This window comes from Chelonia mydas, chromosome 15 (genome assembly GCF_015237465.2).
Source record: "Chelonia mydas isolate rCheMyd1 chromosome 15, rCheMyd1.pri.v2, whole genome shotgun sequence".
Classification (NCBI taxonomy): domain Eukaryota; kingdom Metazoa; phylum Chordata; order Testudines; family Cheloniidae; genus Chelonia; species Chelonia mydas.
Window position 1 is genome coordinate 1,915,158 of NC_057856.1, and position 16,480 is coordinate 1,931,637.

Genomic DNA, 16,480 nt, shown 5'->3' on the forward strand with positions numbered 1-16,480 from the left:
AATGCCTAAAGTTTGGCTCATAGAATGGTTTATGATTAAGGTTATGGAACCCATGACTTCCAGCGACCTCCAGGACTTCAGCCCCGACGGCCGTGAGCTGCGGGGTCCCCCTGCGGCCACGTGAAGTGGTGGGAGGACCCCGCAGCTCCCGGCCACTGCAGCTCCTGACTGCAGTGGGTCCCCCACAGCTCAGGGCTGCCACAGGTAGCAGGGGTCCCCCGCAGCTCCAAGCTCCCAGCCGCTGCAGGTGGTGGGGCCCCATGCAGCTCCTGGCTGCTGCAGGCAGCGGGGGGACCCTGCCATTGAACTCCTCATTTTGTCATGGATATTTTTAGTAAAAGTCACGGACAGGTCAGGGGCTTCCATGAATTTTTCTTTATTGCCCGTGACCTGTCCATGACTTTTACTAAAGATATCCGTGACAAAATCTTAGCCTTATTCACGATGTTCTCTGAATGCTGCTTGTTTGGATGTGAAAGCCTAGTCTTTGATAAAGGAAATTGACAACACAAGTATATTACTATTTTAGCAGAGTAGCCCTTCCTCATTCAAACCATTTAGCATCCTTACAGCAGTTAATCTGAGGTGAAAGACAGACACACAAGAGAGGAAAAGGAAACAAAATCCAGGAAGGAAGCATGAATAGTCAAGTCTCATGTTCCTTTATCTTCTGTCCTTCTCTTCTTCCCCTTGGGCATCTATCTAAACGGTGGCTCTCATCAGTGTTGACAGGACTGGCAAATCTAATTAGCTTGTTGCTTTCCATTCTTTTTCAGGAACAATACCAGGCAGATATAAATGATTCTAAAGTTCTTTACTTGCTGAAAGTTCCTGAAGACTATTAGCTGAAGTCCAGGCTTCCAGTTTAAATCACAACATGCTGCAGCATGTGTTTGTTGTCCATAGGTTCAAGAGAATATTGCAAAATCTCCAGGTCACATGCATGGTTTCTTTCATTCAGAAAAAAACAGATCAGATTTGCTTAGTTCACATGTAAAAAAATATCAGGCCAAATTCTGTTCTTACACCAGTGTAAGTCAGGAGTGACTGGACTGAAGCCAATGTGAGAGGAGAATCAGGCCTCTCATTTTAAAATGTCAGCTCTGCAAACTCCTGCTGGGCTCTTTCCTTCTCATGTATAATCACCAGCAATAATAATTCTGCAGGAAGAATTTTGCCCTCAGTTTGCACCTGTGCAACCTCCATGGCCATCACTGGATTTGCACAGGTGTCACTGATTGGAACTTAATAAACAGTTCTGTTGATGATGTCCAAGAAGGAATAGACTCCAGCTCCCTCTCAGCTATCTGTGCTGGGTCTGCAGGGATAAGAGCAGTAAAAATAAGTACAAGCTTTAGTCACTATGGTCAGCAAATGTGACTGATACAGAAAGTAGATCTGTTGATCGAGAAGGGGCTATTTTTATATAGTCACTTTTCCTAGCGGAACCACATTTTAAGGCTCATTCCAGACTTCGATTTGCTGCAACACTAAGGTGATCGGTGTCCCATAAAAATGACTGTAACAGTTATTTCAGCCCTGTACTTTAACAATGGGGACTAGCTCCCCTTCCTCCTGCCCCATATCTTCCTGCTTAGCATAACTTTACTGTGGCATCGTGACTGGCATATTTTCTTTCATCAATGGCTGCACTTTGAGCACCCTTGCCATGATGTCTCGCTGTGGTGAGGGTCAGAATACACCAATACACCATTATTAGGCTTTGATCCTTAGTATCTTTTTTCCTCCTTCCTTGTGTTCAGGGGCAGTTTGATGAGAGGAAGTATTTGGTTTGGTTATTCCTATCCTTTCTTTGGAGACTGTAGATTTAAGACCAGTGGGTTATTTCTGAGTCTTTTCCTCTTCCCATGCAGTGAAAACAGGAGCGTCTTTAAATCTTGGCAGGAATTATTCCCAGACAAAAAGCTTCATTAAGACACAGTTAAGGTGGTAAAGATGTCTCAATTACTTCTCCTGAGGACCTTATTAGAATGCTATTGCTCTCAAAAGGAACAAGCACTCGAAAGACAACAAATTTTAAATCAAGATTACATTTGTGGGGAAGAAAAGAGCACCAAGCTGTTTAGAAGCCTGGAAATTTAGATTATGCTTTCACAAACCACCTTAACTCCTCCCCATTCCTTACCAGACCTTGCAGCCTTCTGGCATGGATGGTCAGATGTGCTAAGTATATCAGGTACTGTTTAAATTCTCATGAGCTCCTCTTTGTGTGGAACAGGCAAGGTCAAGAACCTGTTTTGGAGAATAAGGTACAGTGCTGTGTTGTCTGCAGCTAGCATTAGATATTAGATAAAGTGCAAGTGTTTAACACTGAGAGTAGCTAATCACTGGAACAACTTACATAGGGATGTTCTGGATTCTCCATCACTTGACGTCTTTCAATCAAGTCTGGATGACTTTTTAGAAGCTATGTTATCGCTCAAACAGGCGTTATGGGCTTTATGCAGAAATTATTGGGTGAGGTTCTCTGGACGGTGTTATTCAGGAGGTCAGACTAAAGATCATGATGGTCTCTTCTGGCCTTGAAACGTGTGAGTCTGTGGTAGTTGATTGGTACCCTGTGGAGATGTTAGGTAGAGATGTGTACAGTCACAGAGGCCATAGTGGCTGTATGAGGGTAGTTGTTTCTCAGACCCCCAACGGGAAGGAGAATCGGATGAGTATAATAGCACTGTTTGCACTCTCCTTAGAGAGGATGATGGAATGGTACAAAGTGGTAGGTGTTTGGGGGTTGTGGGTAGATGGTAAAATGTGAAAATATTGCAGTCTTTTGACTCTAGTGGGAAGGTGAGGTGAGAGGGAAGGTCTTTGATCTGTACTTGGGGGGTAGGACTTGAGACACTGTGTCTGGGCTTATTCTGGGACAGTGTATTCGAGGAGCATCTGTGGCTGGGTGGATGGGCCCTTTATAATGAATGTCATTTGTATACTTAGGGGATATGTGTTTCACGATGGGAATGTATGGAAAGGTACAATGTGGTGGTAGAAAGCCTAGATCCAGAAAGGCATTTAGCTGCCTGACTCCTGGAGTTAGGCACCAAAATATTTTAGAGAATCTGGCCTAAGTGTCTTTGGGAGTCAGAGTAGGGTGTTCTGGGGCATGGGGAAGAGGCAGAGCTAAGGGTGTTTGTGGAATCTTAACTCTGAATTTCCAGATTTTTCAAACATTTATTTTTTTTCATACACTTAGCCTTGTCTTATCAGGCCAGATTCTGGGCTAGCGTAAATCCAGTGCCAGTGCCAGCGGAGAATGTGGTGCAGAATTTCCTGCTTTTCAGACATGGTAGTTTTATAACTGTAATATTCTAATAAGGTTTATAGAGGAAGTAACTGAGTTGCCTTTGCAACTTAATAATGTCTAAGTGAAGCTTTAAGTCAATGAATTTTTCTTTCAAAGCAAGTATTGAAAAACCTAGATGTGAAAACGTATTGTAGATTGTTACTGTGTCTTCGGATAGTGAGGCTGCTATTTTGCTGTAGTTACAGATTAGCTGTAAACAATACATGTACTTTGATGAAACACTGGCCAATATAGACTTAGAGCTTGATTCTCCTCTCATTCAAGTTGGGATGAATCAGGAATAACTCCATTCCAGTGAGATCAGAAGCAGGCACTTTGAATTTCTTACTGTAGTAAGGTGAAGTCAGAATTGCCTAGTGGTTAGGGCTTGGGTCGGGGACTCAAAGACTGGAGTTCTATTCCTGGCTGTGCCAGTGGCTTTGGACAAGTCACTTCACCTCTTTGTCAAGTGCTTTGAGATCGACTGATGGATATACCTATATCATACCTATATCAAAGCTAGGCTATTATTATTATTTTATTTTATAATGCTTTTAACCTCTTTGCACTTGTTCAGCCAATCGAGTTTATAAACTCTTCTTGATCGGGTATGTGCCAGGGTTCTTTATAAGCCCCAGCAAACACTTGGCCTTCTGTAGTAGAAAACTGTTTTTCTTTTGCTCTGTGAGAAACCTGCAGCATTGATCAGCTCTGCGGAAGGCAGTGGACCATTAGAATAACTGGCTTCCATTCCCAGCTTTGCCGCTCTGTGCCTCAGTTTCCCCATCTGCAAAATGGGGTTCTTACTTACCAACCTGACAGTGGTGCGGTAAGGATTAATTCATGTTTGTACGATGTTTTGAGGTCATCCTGTGGACTATGCTGTTATTACTGAGCCCAGGCTGCGCAGCTGGGATAGTTCAGGCATCTTTCTGACTGAGCCTGTAGAAGGCAGGGAGAGGGTCAGTGCCTGCTGCATCCCACACCGGTATTTTTAACCATTCTGCAGGAGATGATAAAAAGGCCCACACTGCGATGAGGCTTTGTGAGTGGGTGCTGCTGGCATCCAGGTTGCATTCCTGAACCCAGGACTTCCTGTTGCACAGTCTCCTCCTCTCTGGACTGGCCTTATTGACTATGCTTTCCAAAGGCCTTGAAGGTGCCATTGGCAAGATTTCTTGGTAGGTTCCTTGCCAGCCTGTTGTACTTCTGGCTACCACAAATTCCTCAAAGGATGAGAGCAGTCTCCATTTTCAAAGGTGCCTGGAGTTTGGGACTAAGCGCATTCAGCATCAGCTGTTCTTTGTGTTACAGAGACAGAGTCAAGTTTAAGTCCGGAAGGGACCATCAGATCATCTCATTTGACCTCCTGCACATCACAGGACACCAACACCCCCCAGCACCTGCACACAAAACCCAACAATCAGAATTAGACCAAAGTATCACAGCCGTCAGGAGACTAAACTATTGTGTGCCACAAGCATGAGGGGGAAAGGAGTCCAGGAGAGCTGGCTGTATTTTAAAGAATCCTTATTGAGGTTACAGGGACAAACCATCCTGATGTGTAGAAAGAATAGTAAATATGTCAGGCAACCAGCTTGGCTTAGCAGTGAAATCCTTGCTGATCTTAAACACAAAAAAGAAGCTTACAAGAAGTGGAAGATTGGACAAATGACCAGGGAAGAGTATAAAAATATTGCTCGGGCATGCAGGAGTGAAATCAGGAAGGCCAAATCACACCTGGAGTTGCAGCTAGCAAGAGATGTTAAGAATAACAAGAAGGGTTTCTTCAGGTATGTTAGCAACAAGAAGAAAGTCAAGGAAAGTGTGGGCCCCTTACTGAATGAGGGAGGCAACCTAGTGACAGAGGATGTGGAAAAAGCTAATGTACTCAATGCTTTTTTTGCCTCTGTCTTCACAAACAAGGTCAGCTCCCAGACTACTGCACTGGGCAGCACAGCATGGGGAGGAGGTAACCAGCCCTCTGTGGAGAAAGAAGTGGTTTGGGACTATTTAGAAAATCTGGACGAGCACAAGTCCATGGAGCCGGATGCGCTGCATCCGAGAGTGCTAAAGGAGTTGGCGGCTGTGATTGCAGAGCCATTGGCCATTATCTTTGAAAACTCATGGCGATCGGGGGGAGGTCCCGGATGACTGGAAAAAGGCTAATGTAGTGCCCATCTTTAAAAAAGGGAAGAAGGAGGATCCGGGGAACTACAGGCCAGTCAGCCTCACCTCAGTCCCTGGAAAAATCATGGAGCAGGTCCTCAAGGAATCAATCCTGAAGCATTTACACGAGAGGAAAGTGATCAGGAACAGTCAGCATGGATTCACCAAGGGAAAGTCATGCCTGACTAATCTAATTGCCTTCTATGACGAGATAACTGGCTCTGTGGATGAGGGGAAAGCGGTAGACATGTTGTTCCTTGACTTTAGCAAAGCTTTTGACACGGTCTCCCACAGTATTCTTGCCAGCAAGTTAAAGAAGTATGGGCTGGATGAATGGACTATAAGGTGGATAGAAAGCTGGCTAGATCATTGGGCTCAACGGGTAGCGATCAATGGCTCCATGTCTAGTTGGCAGCCGGTATCAAGTGGAGTGCCCCAAGGGTCGGTCCTGGGGCCGGTTTTGTTCAATATCTTCATAAACGATCTGGAGGATGGTGTGGATTGCACCCTCAGCAAGTTTGCAGATGACACTAAACTGGGAGGAGAGGTAGATACGCTGGAGGGTAGGGATAGGATACAGAGGGCCCTAGACAAATTAGAGGATTGGGCCAAAAGAAATCTGATGAGGTTCAACAAGGACAAGTGCAGAGTCCTGCACTTAGGACAGAAGAATCCCATGCACCGCTACAGACTAGGGACCGAATGGCTCGGCAGCAGTTCTGCAGAAAAGGACCTAGGGGTTACAGTGGAGGAGAAGCTGGATATGAGTCAACAGTGTGCCCTTGTTGCCAAGAAGGCCAGTGGCATTTTGGGATGTATATGTAGGGGTATTGCCCACAGATCGAGGGCCGTGATCGTTCCCCTCTATTCGACATTGGTGAGGCCTCATCTAGAGTACTGTGTCCAGTTTTGGGCCCCACACTACAAGAAGGATGTGGAAAAATTGGAAAGAGTCCAGCGGAGGGCAACAAAAATGATTAGGGGACTGGAACACATGACTTATGAGGAGAGGCTGAGGGAACTGGGATTGTTTAGTCTGCAGAAGAGAAGAATGAGGGGGGATTTGATAGTTGCTTTCAACTACCTGAGAGGTGGTTCCAAAGAGGATGGTTCTAGACTGTTCTCAGTGGTAGCTGATGACAGAACAAGGAGTAATGGTCTCAAGTTGCAGTGTGGGAGGTTTAGGTTGGATATTAGCAAAAACTTTTTCACTAGGAGGGTGGTGAAACACTGGAGTGCGTTACCTAGGGAGGTGGTGGAATCTTCTTCCTTAGATGTTTTTAAGGTCAGGCTTGACAAAGCCCTGGCTGGGATGATTTAGTTGAGGATTGGTCCTGCTTTGAGCAGGGGGTTGGACTAGATGACCTCCTGAGGTCCCTTCCAACCCTGATATTCTATGATTCTATGATTCTAAGCAGAGAACAGGAAGGTCCAAGGCGTACCAGTGCCCAATGCCCTTGCAATGGCAGGGAATTGATTAAAGGAGATATGCCTCGATGAACCTAGAATGATCTTTGCAAATACACTGCTGAGTGTTTCCCATTCCAGTGGGAGGTTTCCTACTTGGTAGAGTGCACACCTCACAGGCTGTTGATTGCTAAGCAGCCACCCTGAAGCAGCCTTGACTCTTTTGCTAGACTGGGGTGGGTGGACAAACTACAGCCCGAGGGCTTGATCTGGCCCGTCAGGGCTTTGGACCCGGCCCGCGGGATTGTCACCCCCATGGCGGCCCACACTGCTGCTGGAAGCAGCCGGCACCAAGTCCCTGCTGCCCCTGGGGGAGGGGGGCAGAGGGCTCTGTGCCTAAATATGAGGCCTAAAATATGGTTGATTTGGTTTGACCAGAGTACACGACTGTGCAACCTATTTGGGCCAATCATGTTTAAATGCATGTGTTACATTTGTACAGCATCCTAGATCCGGGCTATAAAAACCACCGTAGCACAGAATGATGCTTCTCCTTCAGGGACTAGCAAACCATGATAGGGAAATGTATGGTCTGTAGAGATAAGATGCATCCTGACACAGATCTTCAGAGGAAGGAGAGTCACCTTGGTGAGAAGCAGTACAAAGGAAACTTACAATGCCTGACCTGTATTTATTCTGTGGATATGCCTTGATCCTGAGAGGTATGAGCAGCCACATTGACTTCTGCATGCCTCTGAATCAGGCTCCACCCTCTCCTGCTGGCCAGTCAAACCCTTTCACTAGCACTGCAGCCACACTCAGTAGCTCCAGTGCCAGCGTACTAGGTTGCAGTACTTCTCCATTGACTGTCTCTTATTTCCAGGCTCAATCAATATATTTTCCACACATGATCCTTTACTAGGGACATGATGGTGAGGGGAAAGGGAAAGCGTGGTACAGCTGGTATTCCTTGGATTTGTCCATCAGATGGAGAACAGACCACTATTCTAAGCTACTGGAGAGCCGCTCCCCCTCAGCACATTTGCAGCTGTGGATTGATGTTAGTAGGGACCGGAACATCACTGCATATTTGTGATTTTTTTAACCCCTTTGTCAGTGGATGGTGTAGCAGGCTGAGAGACAGGAGACCTAGATTCTGTATCCTGCTCTGCTCTTGATTCAGTGTGGCCTTCACGAAGTCAGTTTGCCCCTCTTTGCCTCCAGATGTAACAGTGTCATGATAGTTACCTCTTTTGTAAAGTGCTTTGAGCTTTGTGGCTCTCCCCCATCTGTCAGTCTGTACCCATCAGTTGTCTCTTGTCTTGTACTTAGATTGTAAGCTCTGTGAGGCAGGGACTATCTTTTTGTTCTGGCACAACGGGTTTAGGGTTCGTGACTTGCTGAAAACTAATGGCTGAAAAATGGTCTCTAAGCAATATGATGATGCTTTAATAATAAATACTACTGCAGTTATTGTAACGCAGGATATTCAACCTCTGTGACAGTGGGGGCCTCTTTGGCAATGTACCAGGGCTGCAACTAATTTACATAGCCATAAATGTCTAATTCAGGAATGAATGTACACTGTCATACTACTGGCCAGTACTTGGGTCTTCCCTCAAGAGCAGAGCAGAAATTGCTGCTTGTTTGAGTCCACAAGCAATCCATATCTGCTGTGATCATATCTGGGCTTGATCGATAGTTCCACAGACAGAGCATTTGGGGCTGCACCGGGCAAACCATTTCTCTACCAGTAACGGCATGGCATTTTCTAATCCCAGGACTTGAGCCTGGAGAGGTGGAGGGAGGGGAGAGATGGGTAGGGAATATACTCCCTCCAAAGAATGGTTGGTGCACTCCAACTCTCTCATTACTCTCTTTCCTTAGCAGCAGTGAGAGGGGGTGTGACATAACCACCTGTAATGCTTTCCTATATTTGGGTGTTGCCTGAAACAAATCTTAACTATGAAGAGCCCCACATATATGGTGCATTTTACATCCCATTGCAAAGAATTCAGGGTTGATGGGGTAAATACTGCATGTATCCACATTTGGAAACAGGTGGATTCTGAATTGCCAGTGTGATGGGATTGAGGTGGAATCAAGAGGTGGAATTCTTTCCTGGTCTTATCTCCACTGAAGCCACTTTCAGCAAAGAATTTGGCCACAGGTCTGCTTGTGACATCCCCCAGGGTACAATCTGGACTGATGGACAGCTGGGTCCCCTCAATTCCCCAACCCGAGATGCCTTTTACACTGCTTCGCTGTGAGAGCCACCACGTTGGTCTGTTGACACAGCCTCCAGCACGTCAGTCACTCCAGTTATACTGTACGAATGCTATCGCCAGCCACTCATGAATTACACTACGTGGTAAGTTTCAGAGTAGCAGCTGTGTTAGTCTGTATCCGCAAAAAGAAAAGGAGTACTTGTGGCATCTTAGAAACTAACACATTTATTTGAGCATAAGCTTTCGTGAGCTACAGCTCACTTCTTTGGATGCATGCAGTGGAAAATACAGTGGGGAGATTTTATATACACGGAGAACATGAAACAATGAGTGTTACCATACACACTGTAACGAGAGTAATCAGGTAAGGTGAGCTATTACCAGCAGGAGAGAGAAAAAAAACCTTTTGTAGTGATAATCAAGATGGCCCATTTCCAGCAGTTGACAAGAACGTGTGAGGAACAATGGGGGGGGAATAAACATGGGGAAATAGTTTTCCTTTGTGTAATGACACATCCACTCCCAGTCTTTATTCAAGCCTAAGTTAATGGTGTCCAGTTTGCAAATTAATTCCAATTCAGCAGTCTCTCGTTGGAGTCTGTTTTTGAAGTTTTTTTGCTGAAGAATTGCCACTTTTAGGTCTGTAATCGAGTGACCAGAGAGATTGAAGTGTTCTCCGACTGGTTTTTGAATGTTATAATTCTTGGTGTCTGATCTGTGGAACCTATCCTTGCAACAAAGCCCGTTGCCAACTGTGTCCACATATCTATTCAGGGGACACCATCGCAGGGCCTAATCACATCAGCCACACTATCAGAGGCTTGTTCACCTGCACATCTACCAATGTGATATATGCCATCATGTGCCAGCAATGCCCCTCTGCCATGTTCATTGGGCAAACTGGACAGTCTCTACGTAAAAGAATAAATGGACACAAATCAGACATCAAGAATTATAACACAAATTATGAGTTTTCAAATGATACCTCACAAGACATACTTTGTATAGAATCTATTATAGTTTTGTAAAAAGGGTGAACATAGGGATTGTGACCAAGCTCGTGCTCTGCCTTGGTGGGTCTTCCGCTTATTGGCGGATTTGCTCGCCTTGGAGCTTCACGGCAGTCCTCAGCTTGGCCGTTTTTCTGAATTCACAGTCCAGGTCGACTCCTCCTGTGTCTGACCAGGAGTTGGGAGGATTTGGAGGGAACGCGGGCCCGCCCTCTAGTCTGGGTTCCAGCCCAGGGCCCTGTGGAATGCAGCTGTCTAGAGTGCGTCCTGGAACAGCTGTGCGACAGCTACAACTCCCTGGGCTACTTCCCCATGGCCTCCTCCCAACCCATTCTTTATTCTCACCATAGGATCTTCCTCCTGGTGTCTGATAATGCTTGTACACCTCAGTCCTCCAACAGTCCACGTTCTCACTCTCAGCTCCTAGTGCCTCTTGCTCCCAGCTCCACACACACACACCACAAACTGAAGTGAGCTCCTTTTTAAAACCCAAGTGCCCTGATTAGCCTGCCTTAATTGATTCTGCCGGCCCGCTTCCCCTGAGGGGGGGAGTGCAAGGACCCAGCCCCCAGACCCAGCCGCTTGCTCTGGCATTTCTGGAATGCAAAAAAGAAAGCCCAGAACAGACAGAGAAAAAGCTGTCCACCGGAAGAACGCTGCCCGGGGAATCTACAAATCGCCGTGGTGGGGGCCTAAGACTGAGTAACTTCCGAACTGTGCTCTCGCGTGGGGGGAGGCCTTGACTGTGTCTTAACTGTGTTTGTAGGGACACAGGGGGTGTGGCACGGAGTTGCCCCCTGATCCATCTGTGTCCTCCCAACCCCCACACTACGATCTTCACCCCCCCCACTCCACCATCTTTGCTGGCTGTCCAACATCTGCCTCTGGACTCAGCTGCTCGCCCTGATTCCACTGCGTGGGCCAGAAGCACCAGCCAACCAAACAGGACTCTCTGGACAAGCGTACGGTGGTTCAGGTGCCCCCCCCCCGAATTGTCCACCCCACAGCTTGTCCCTTTCTACCTGACCCCAACTCCTGTTAATCACCTGCCACCGCCCCCGCTGCGGCATCAGCAATGGAGGCCACCGGGGTGACAACCATCGCTGTCATGCCCATCGCCTCCCCAGACTCTAGGGAAGCCCCCCCAGCCGGCGGGAAAGGCCAGGGCAAGAAGAAGGGGAAGGGCCCCGCTAAAACCACTGGGCCCTCCATGGCAGGGGCCAGCCCCACTGCTGCAGCCCCGCCACTGACCACGGCGTCCTTCCCCGCTGCCCCCTTCACCAGCTCTGCGGATGTCTCTCCCTCAGCCCCCAGGACGTATGCCCGGGCGGCGGCAGCCCCCCCGCCTGCCGCCTTGTCATCTCTCCCGCCCACCGCCTCCGCCACCATCAATAGTGGCCGGGGCCCCTTTCCCACCATGACCAGGAAGCACAGTGTCCGATGCCTCCTGGTGCCCGCCTCCCCCACGTGGAGACCTACGTGCGGGCGTTGGCGAGGGTGGCAGGGCCCTCGGCCATTGTGGCGGCCTCCAGAATGTACGTGAAGGTCGTTTTCTTCTTAGCATCGGAGGCTGCCGCCCAGGAAGCGGTGGAGAGGGGCCTAGCGGTGGGGGGGGGTGTTTGTCCCCCTAGAGCTGCTAGAGGACCTGGGCGTCCTCCTGGTCCTGACCTCTGTCCCTCCTTTTCTCCCCAGTGCTGCCCTGCTATCCTCCCTTTCCACTCTGGGGAAACCTGTTTCTGTTATCAGTCCTCTCCCGTTGGGCTGCAAGGACCCCACCCTCCGTCACATTTTTTCCTTCCGCTGGCAAGTGCAACTTTTACTGCTGTCGGCGGCACGGGACAGAGAGGTGCTCGAAGGGTCCTTCCTAGTCCCCCACCAGGGGGCCCGTTACCAGGTATAGTTTTCCACGGGGGAAGCCCGGTGCTACCTCTGCCGGGCGTCAGGGCATGTCCGGAGGGACTGCCCCTTAGCCCGGCAAGGAGGGGCACCTGGGATCCCCGAGACCCGGCAGGACATTGGCCCCATCATTGCCAACGCCCCTGGCTGCCCGGTACCCAAACCCGCCCCACCTCCTCTTCGGACCACCACTACTGCCGCTCAGGCCCAAGGGGCACCTCCCCTACAACGCCCAGATGAGCGGGAGAACTCCGCCCTTGCTGCTGACAATCTAGCGGGGCCTATGGAGGAGGGTGTGGCAGAGATACCACCAGGCATGGGAGAGAGCCTGCCCCAGGGAGAATCCTCCTTCCCTTATGCTGCCCCACAGTCCCCCCCAAGTCCCTGAGCCATCGCCTTTACCCCCTGACACGACCCCTGCTAATGAGCCCCCAGATGATGCCATGGAGGGCTGGGCCCTAGTCCAGGGGAAGCGAGGCAAGCGGAAGGCTCGAGCTCAGCCTTATCTACCTGAGGCGGAGGCCACCCAGAAGACCAGGAAGGGGGGTACCGATGCTGCACCTTCCGCTTTGCCCACGAGTGCGTCCCATCCACCGGTGTCAGCTGGGAAAGACGTGGCAGCACCGGAGGGTAGTGTCTCCCCTCCACGGGAGACCCACCCCTCCGAGACCCGCGAGGAAGCCCCTTCTGTCCTGACGCTACCCGAAGCCCCCGTGAACCCCGAGGCAACCGTCGTGGCGGGTGCCAGCGGGGAGAACCGTGGGGTGATGGAAAGTGTCCTCTCCTCCATATTCGAGGAGATCGAGGCCTTAGATCTGACCCCAGTCGCCCAGGGGGAGGACGACCTTTTGCCAGCAAATCTCGATCTGGGCGACCTCACTCCACCCCTCTTTTCCCCATGCTCCCTCCCCTTAACTGCTGCTTCCGCTCCCACCTCCGAGAAGCTCCTGGACTCCTCCACTGACCCAGCCGCTGATGGCACCCCGCTGACGACCACCGAGCCTGCTCAGGTGACAGCCGGCGCCACACGGCCGGGACACGAGTCGCCAGGGGCACCCCCCGTTGGTGCGGCGCAATCGACTTCCTTCCCGGGCTGGGGCCCTACAGAAGATAATCCACCTCCTGATGCTGTGGCAGCTAAATCCACCACAGAGCCCGCGCCCGGTATCACTGAGAGCTCCCTCCCCACCCCCTTAACCCTTGAGCCTGATCGGGAGGCGCCACCATCCAGCTGCTTGCCTCCCGAAACCCAGAACCTCTCCTCTGCCCCTGCCTCTGCTCCTACCCCTATCCAGTTTACCTCCTGCAATGTCATTGCCGCCCCTGGGGCTGTCTCCTTCCTTTTCCCAACTGATGACCCCCAGGGAGCGGCCTTTGTGTTCTACTGCCCCGACCGATTAGAAGCTGCTATTTTCCCTCCACCGCTCCCTATCGCCCCAGAGCTTGAGGCGGGTCTAGAAGCTCCAGCCCATCAGGCACCCCGTCGGGGGTCTGCACCCTGCTTGTCCGTTTTAGTGGACCACGGGGCTGCACCAAGGGCCCCGCCGGGGAACAACCGGGAAACCGTAAGCCCATCCCCTCATGAGCTGCGAGGAGAGCTGCGGAAGTTTTTAGAGGATGTCCGTGGCTCCAGCAACAAGGTATAACTTGCTCTCCAGCGATGGGGGGACTTTTCTCAAATCCTCCGGGCCACAAGGGCCCTCATGGGGGAAGGTAAAGGGACGGGGAAGCAGGATGCCGCGGCCTACTGGTGGGTCTGCGTGTTCCGTGAACAATTACTCACCTACGGGATGGGTCACGGACTGCTGCGTGGCCCACTGGGAGATGCGAGCGTCCCTGCCAGTGAGGACCCTCCCCATGACACCTCTCCCCATCGCAACGTTGAACACCCGGGTTGTAGGATGGCTCTCCGCAGGTCCCAGGTGCTCTCCTTCCTTCGGGAGGGAGGGTACTCTGTGATTTTCCTGCAGGAGACCCATACGGACCCGACTGCCGAAGACAGTTGACAGCTGGAGTGGGGGGACAGTGTCTACTTTAGCCATGCCACGGTTCGACAGGCTGGAGTGGCGACCCTGTTGTCCCCCGACCTATGGCCCGAGGTGCTAGGGGTCGCCGAGGCCGTGCCGGGTCGCCTGCTGCATCTCCGAGTCTGTATGGAGGGGCTCGTGGTTAACCTCGTTAACGTCTGTGCCCCGACATCGGGCCCGGAGCAGCTGCAATTCTACCAGCGGGTGTCCGCTTTCTTCAGCACCTTAGATTCTCACGAGTGCCTGGTCCTGGGAGGGGACTTTAATACCACCCTCGAGGAACAGGACCGCTCGGGAACTGAGCAGGGCCCGGCTGCCGCGGACACCCTCCGGGAGATAGTTAAACATCACTCCCTAGTGGACATCTGGCATGACCACCACCCGGATGACACTTCCACGTTCACCTTTGTCCGGGTGGAAGCCCATTGGTCAAGCCACTCCCGGTTGGACCGCATTTATTTATCACTCTTCCATCTCTCACAAGCCCACTCCTCCAGCGTTCGGCTGGCCCCATTTTCTGACCATCATCTAGCCACCGTAACAGCCTCCCTCTGTGCGGAGAGGCCGGGGCCAGCCTGCTGGCATTTTAACAACAGCCTGTTGGAGGATGAGGGCTTCGTGATGTTCTTCCAGGAATTTTGGCTGGCCTGGCGAGGGCAGCGGCGTGCCTTTCCCTCGGCGCGGCGATGGTGGGACCTGGGGAAGGTGCACGCCAGGCTTTTCTGCTGCGACTACACCCGGGGCACCAGCCGACGGAGAAATGCGGTGATAGAGCAGTTGGAAAGGGAGGTCTTAGAGCTGGAGAGGCGTCTGGCTGCCAGCCCCGAGGACCTGCTCTTCTGCGGAGCGTGCCGGGAGAAGCGGGAGGAGCTCCGGGCCCTCGAGGACCATCGGGCCTGGGGCGCCTTTGTTCCATCCCGCATCCGCCTCCTTCGGGAGATGGATTGCGGCTCCCGCTTCTTCTATGCCCTGGAGAAAACGAGGGGGGCCAAGAATCACGTCACCTGCCTCCTGGCAGAAGACGGCACCCCCCTCACGGAACCAGTGGAGATGTGCGGGAGGGTCCGAGCCTTCTACGCAAGTCTTTTCTCCCCAGATCCGACCGACCCTGGCGCTTGCAGAGTGCTCTGGGAGGAGCTCCCTACGGTTAGCGCGAGCGACTGAGACCGGCTAGAGTTGCCTCACTCTGGCCAAGTTCTCGGAAGCCCTCTGTCGTATGTCCACTAATAAGTCTCCAGGCATGGACAGGCTGACCGTGGAGTTCTACCGCGAGTTTTGGGACGTCCTCGGCCCAGAACTAGTCTGGGCCGAGTCTCTGCAGAGCGGGGTCCTCCCTCTTTCGTGCAGGTGAGCTGTGCTTGCCTTACTGCCGAAGAAGGGGGACCGCCGCGATTTACGAAATTGGCGTCCCATCTCGCTCCTCAGTACGGACTACAAAATCGAGCGAAAGCAATCTCGCTGTGGCTAGGGTCTGTGCTGGCGGACGTGATCCACCCAGACCAGACCTACACCATCCCGGACCGCAGTATCTTTGATAACCTATTTCTGGTTCGGGACCTTTTGGAACTCGGGCGTAGAGATGGTCTGTCATTCGCCCTCCTGTCCCTAGATCAGGAGAAGGCGTTCGATAGGGTGGACCACGGGCACCTCCTGAACACTCTGCGAGCATTTGGCTTCGGACCCCAGTTTGTGGGTTTTCTCCAGGTGCTGTACGCCTCTGCAGAGTGTCTGGTTAAGCTCAACTGGACCGTGACCGAACCGGTCAGCTTCGGGCGAGGAGTGCGGCAGGGGTGCCCCCTCTTGGGCCAGCTGTACGCTCTGGCGATCGAGCCCTTTCTCTGCCTCCTCTGCAGGAGGTTGACAGGGTTGGTGCTGTGGGAGCCGGAGCTGCGGCTGGTCCTGTCAGCGTACGCTGATGACGTGCTCCTCGTGGTCCAGGACTCGGGCGACTTGGCACTGGTGGAGGCTTGCCAGGCCATCTATTTGGCAGCCTCCTCTGCCCGGGTCAACTGGGTCAAGAGCTCTGGCCTGGCGGTAGGAGACTGGTGACAGGCTCTGGTGGAGCGCGGGTCCGCTGCTCTACCTTGGTGTTTACCTTTCTGCCACGCATCGCTCTCTGCCGGAGAACTGGGAAAATTTAGAGGGCAGGGTGATAGAGTGGCTCCGGAAATGGACGGGACTACTCCGATGTCTCTCCCTTCGTGGGAGAGCCCTGGTGCTTAATCAACTAGTCCTGTCCAAGCTCTGGTACCGGCTCAACACCCTGGTTCCGGCCCTGGGTTTCCCGACCAACCTCCGGACATCGATTCTGGGGTTCTTTTGGTCAGGAATGCACTGGGCCCCTGTAGGGGTTCTTCATCTACCCCTGAAGGAAGGAGGACAGGGCACACTCAGGTCTGCGTCTTCCACCTCCAGGCCCTGCAGAGGCTCCTTTATAGTGCA

The 16,480-nt window shown here is 51.6% G+C and overlaps 1 protein-coding gene across 7 annotated transcripts in view; it reads left to right on the forward strand.

Moving 5' to 3' along the window:
* The window catches only part of LOC114022142, a 95,378-nt gene that overhangs the window by 16,708 nt on the left and 62,190 nt on the right, over positions 1-16,480 (forward strand). Inside the window, exon 1 of one of the 7 annotated variants that reach the window (XM_043529902.1) lies at positions 9,044-9,248. The exons of 2 other annotated variants lie outside the window; for them this stretch is intronic. In XM_043529902.1, coding sequence (XP_043385837.1) covers positions 9,232-9,248 — 17 coding nt within the window. In that variant the 5' untranslated portion in view covers positions 9,044-9,231. Of the gene's footprint in view, positions 1-9,043; positions 9,249-16,480 lie in introns of those variants that run through there. 4 more of the 7 variants (XM_043529900.1, XM_043529899.1, XM_043529896.1 and 1 more) reach the window with 4 other exon arrangements.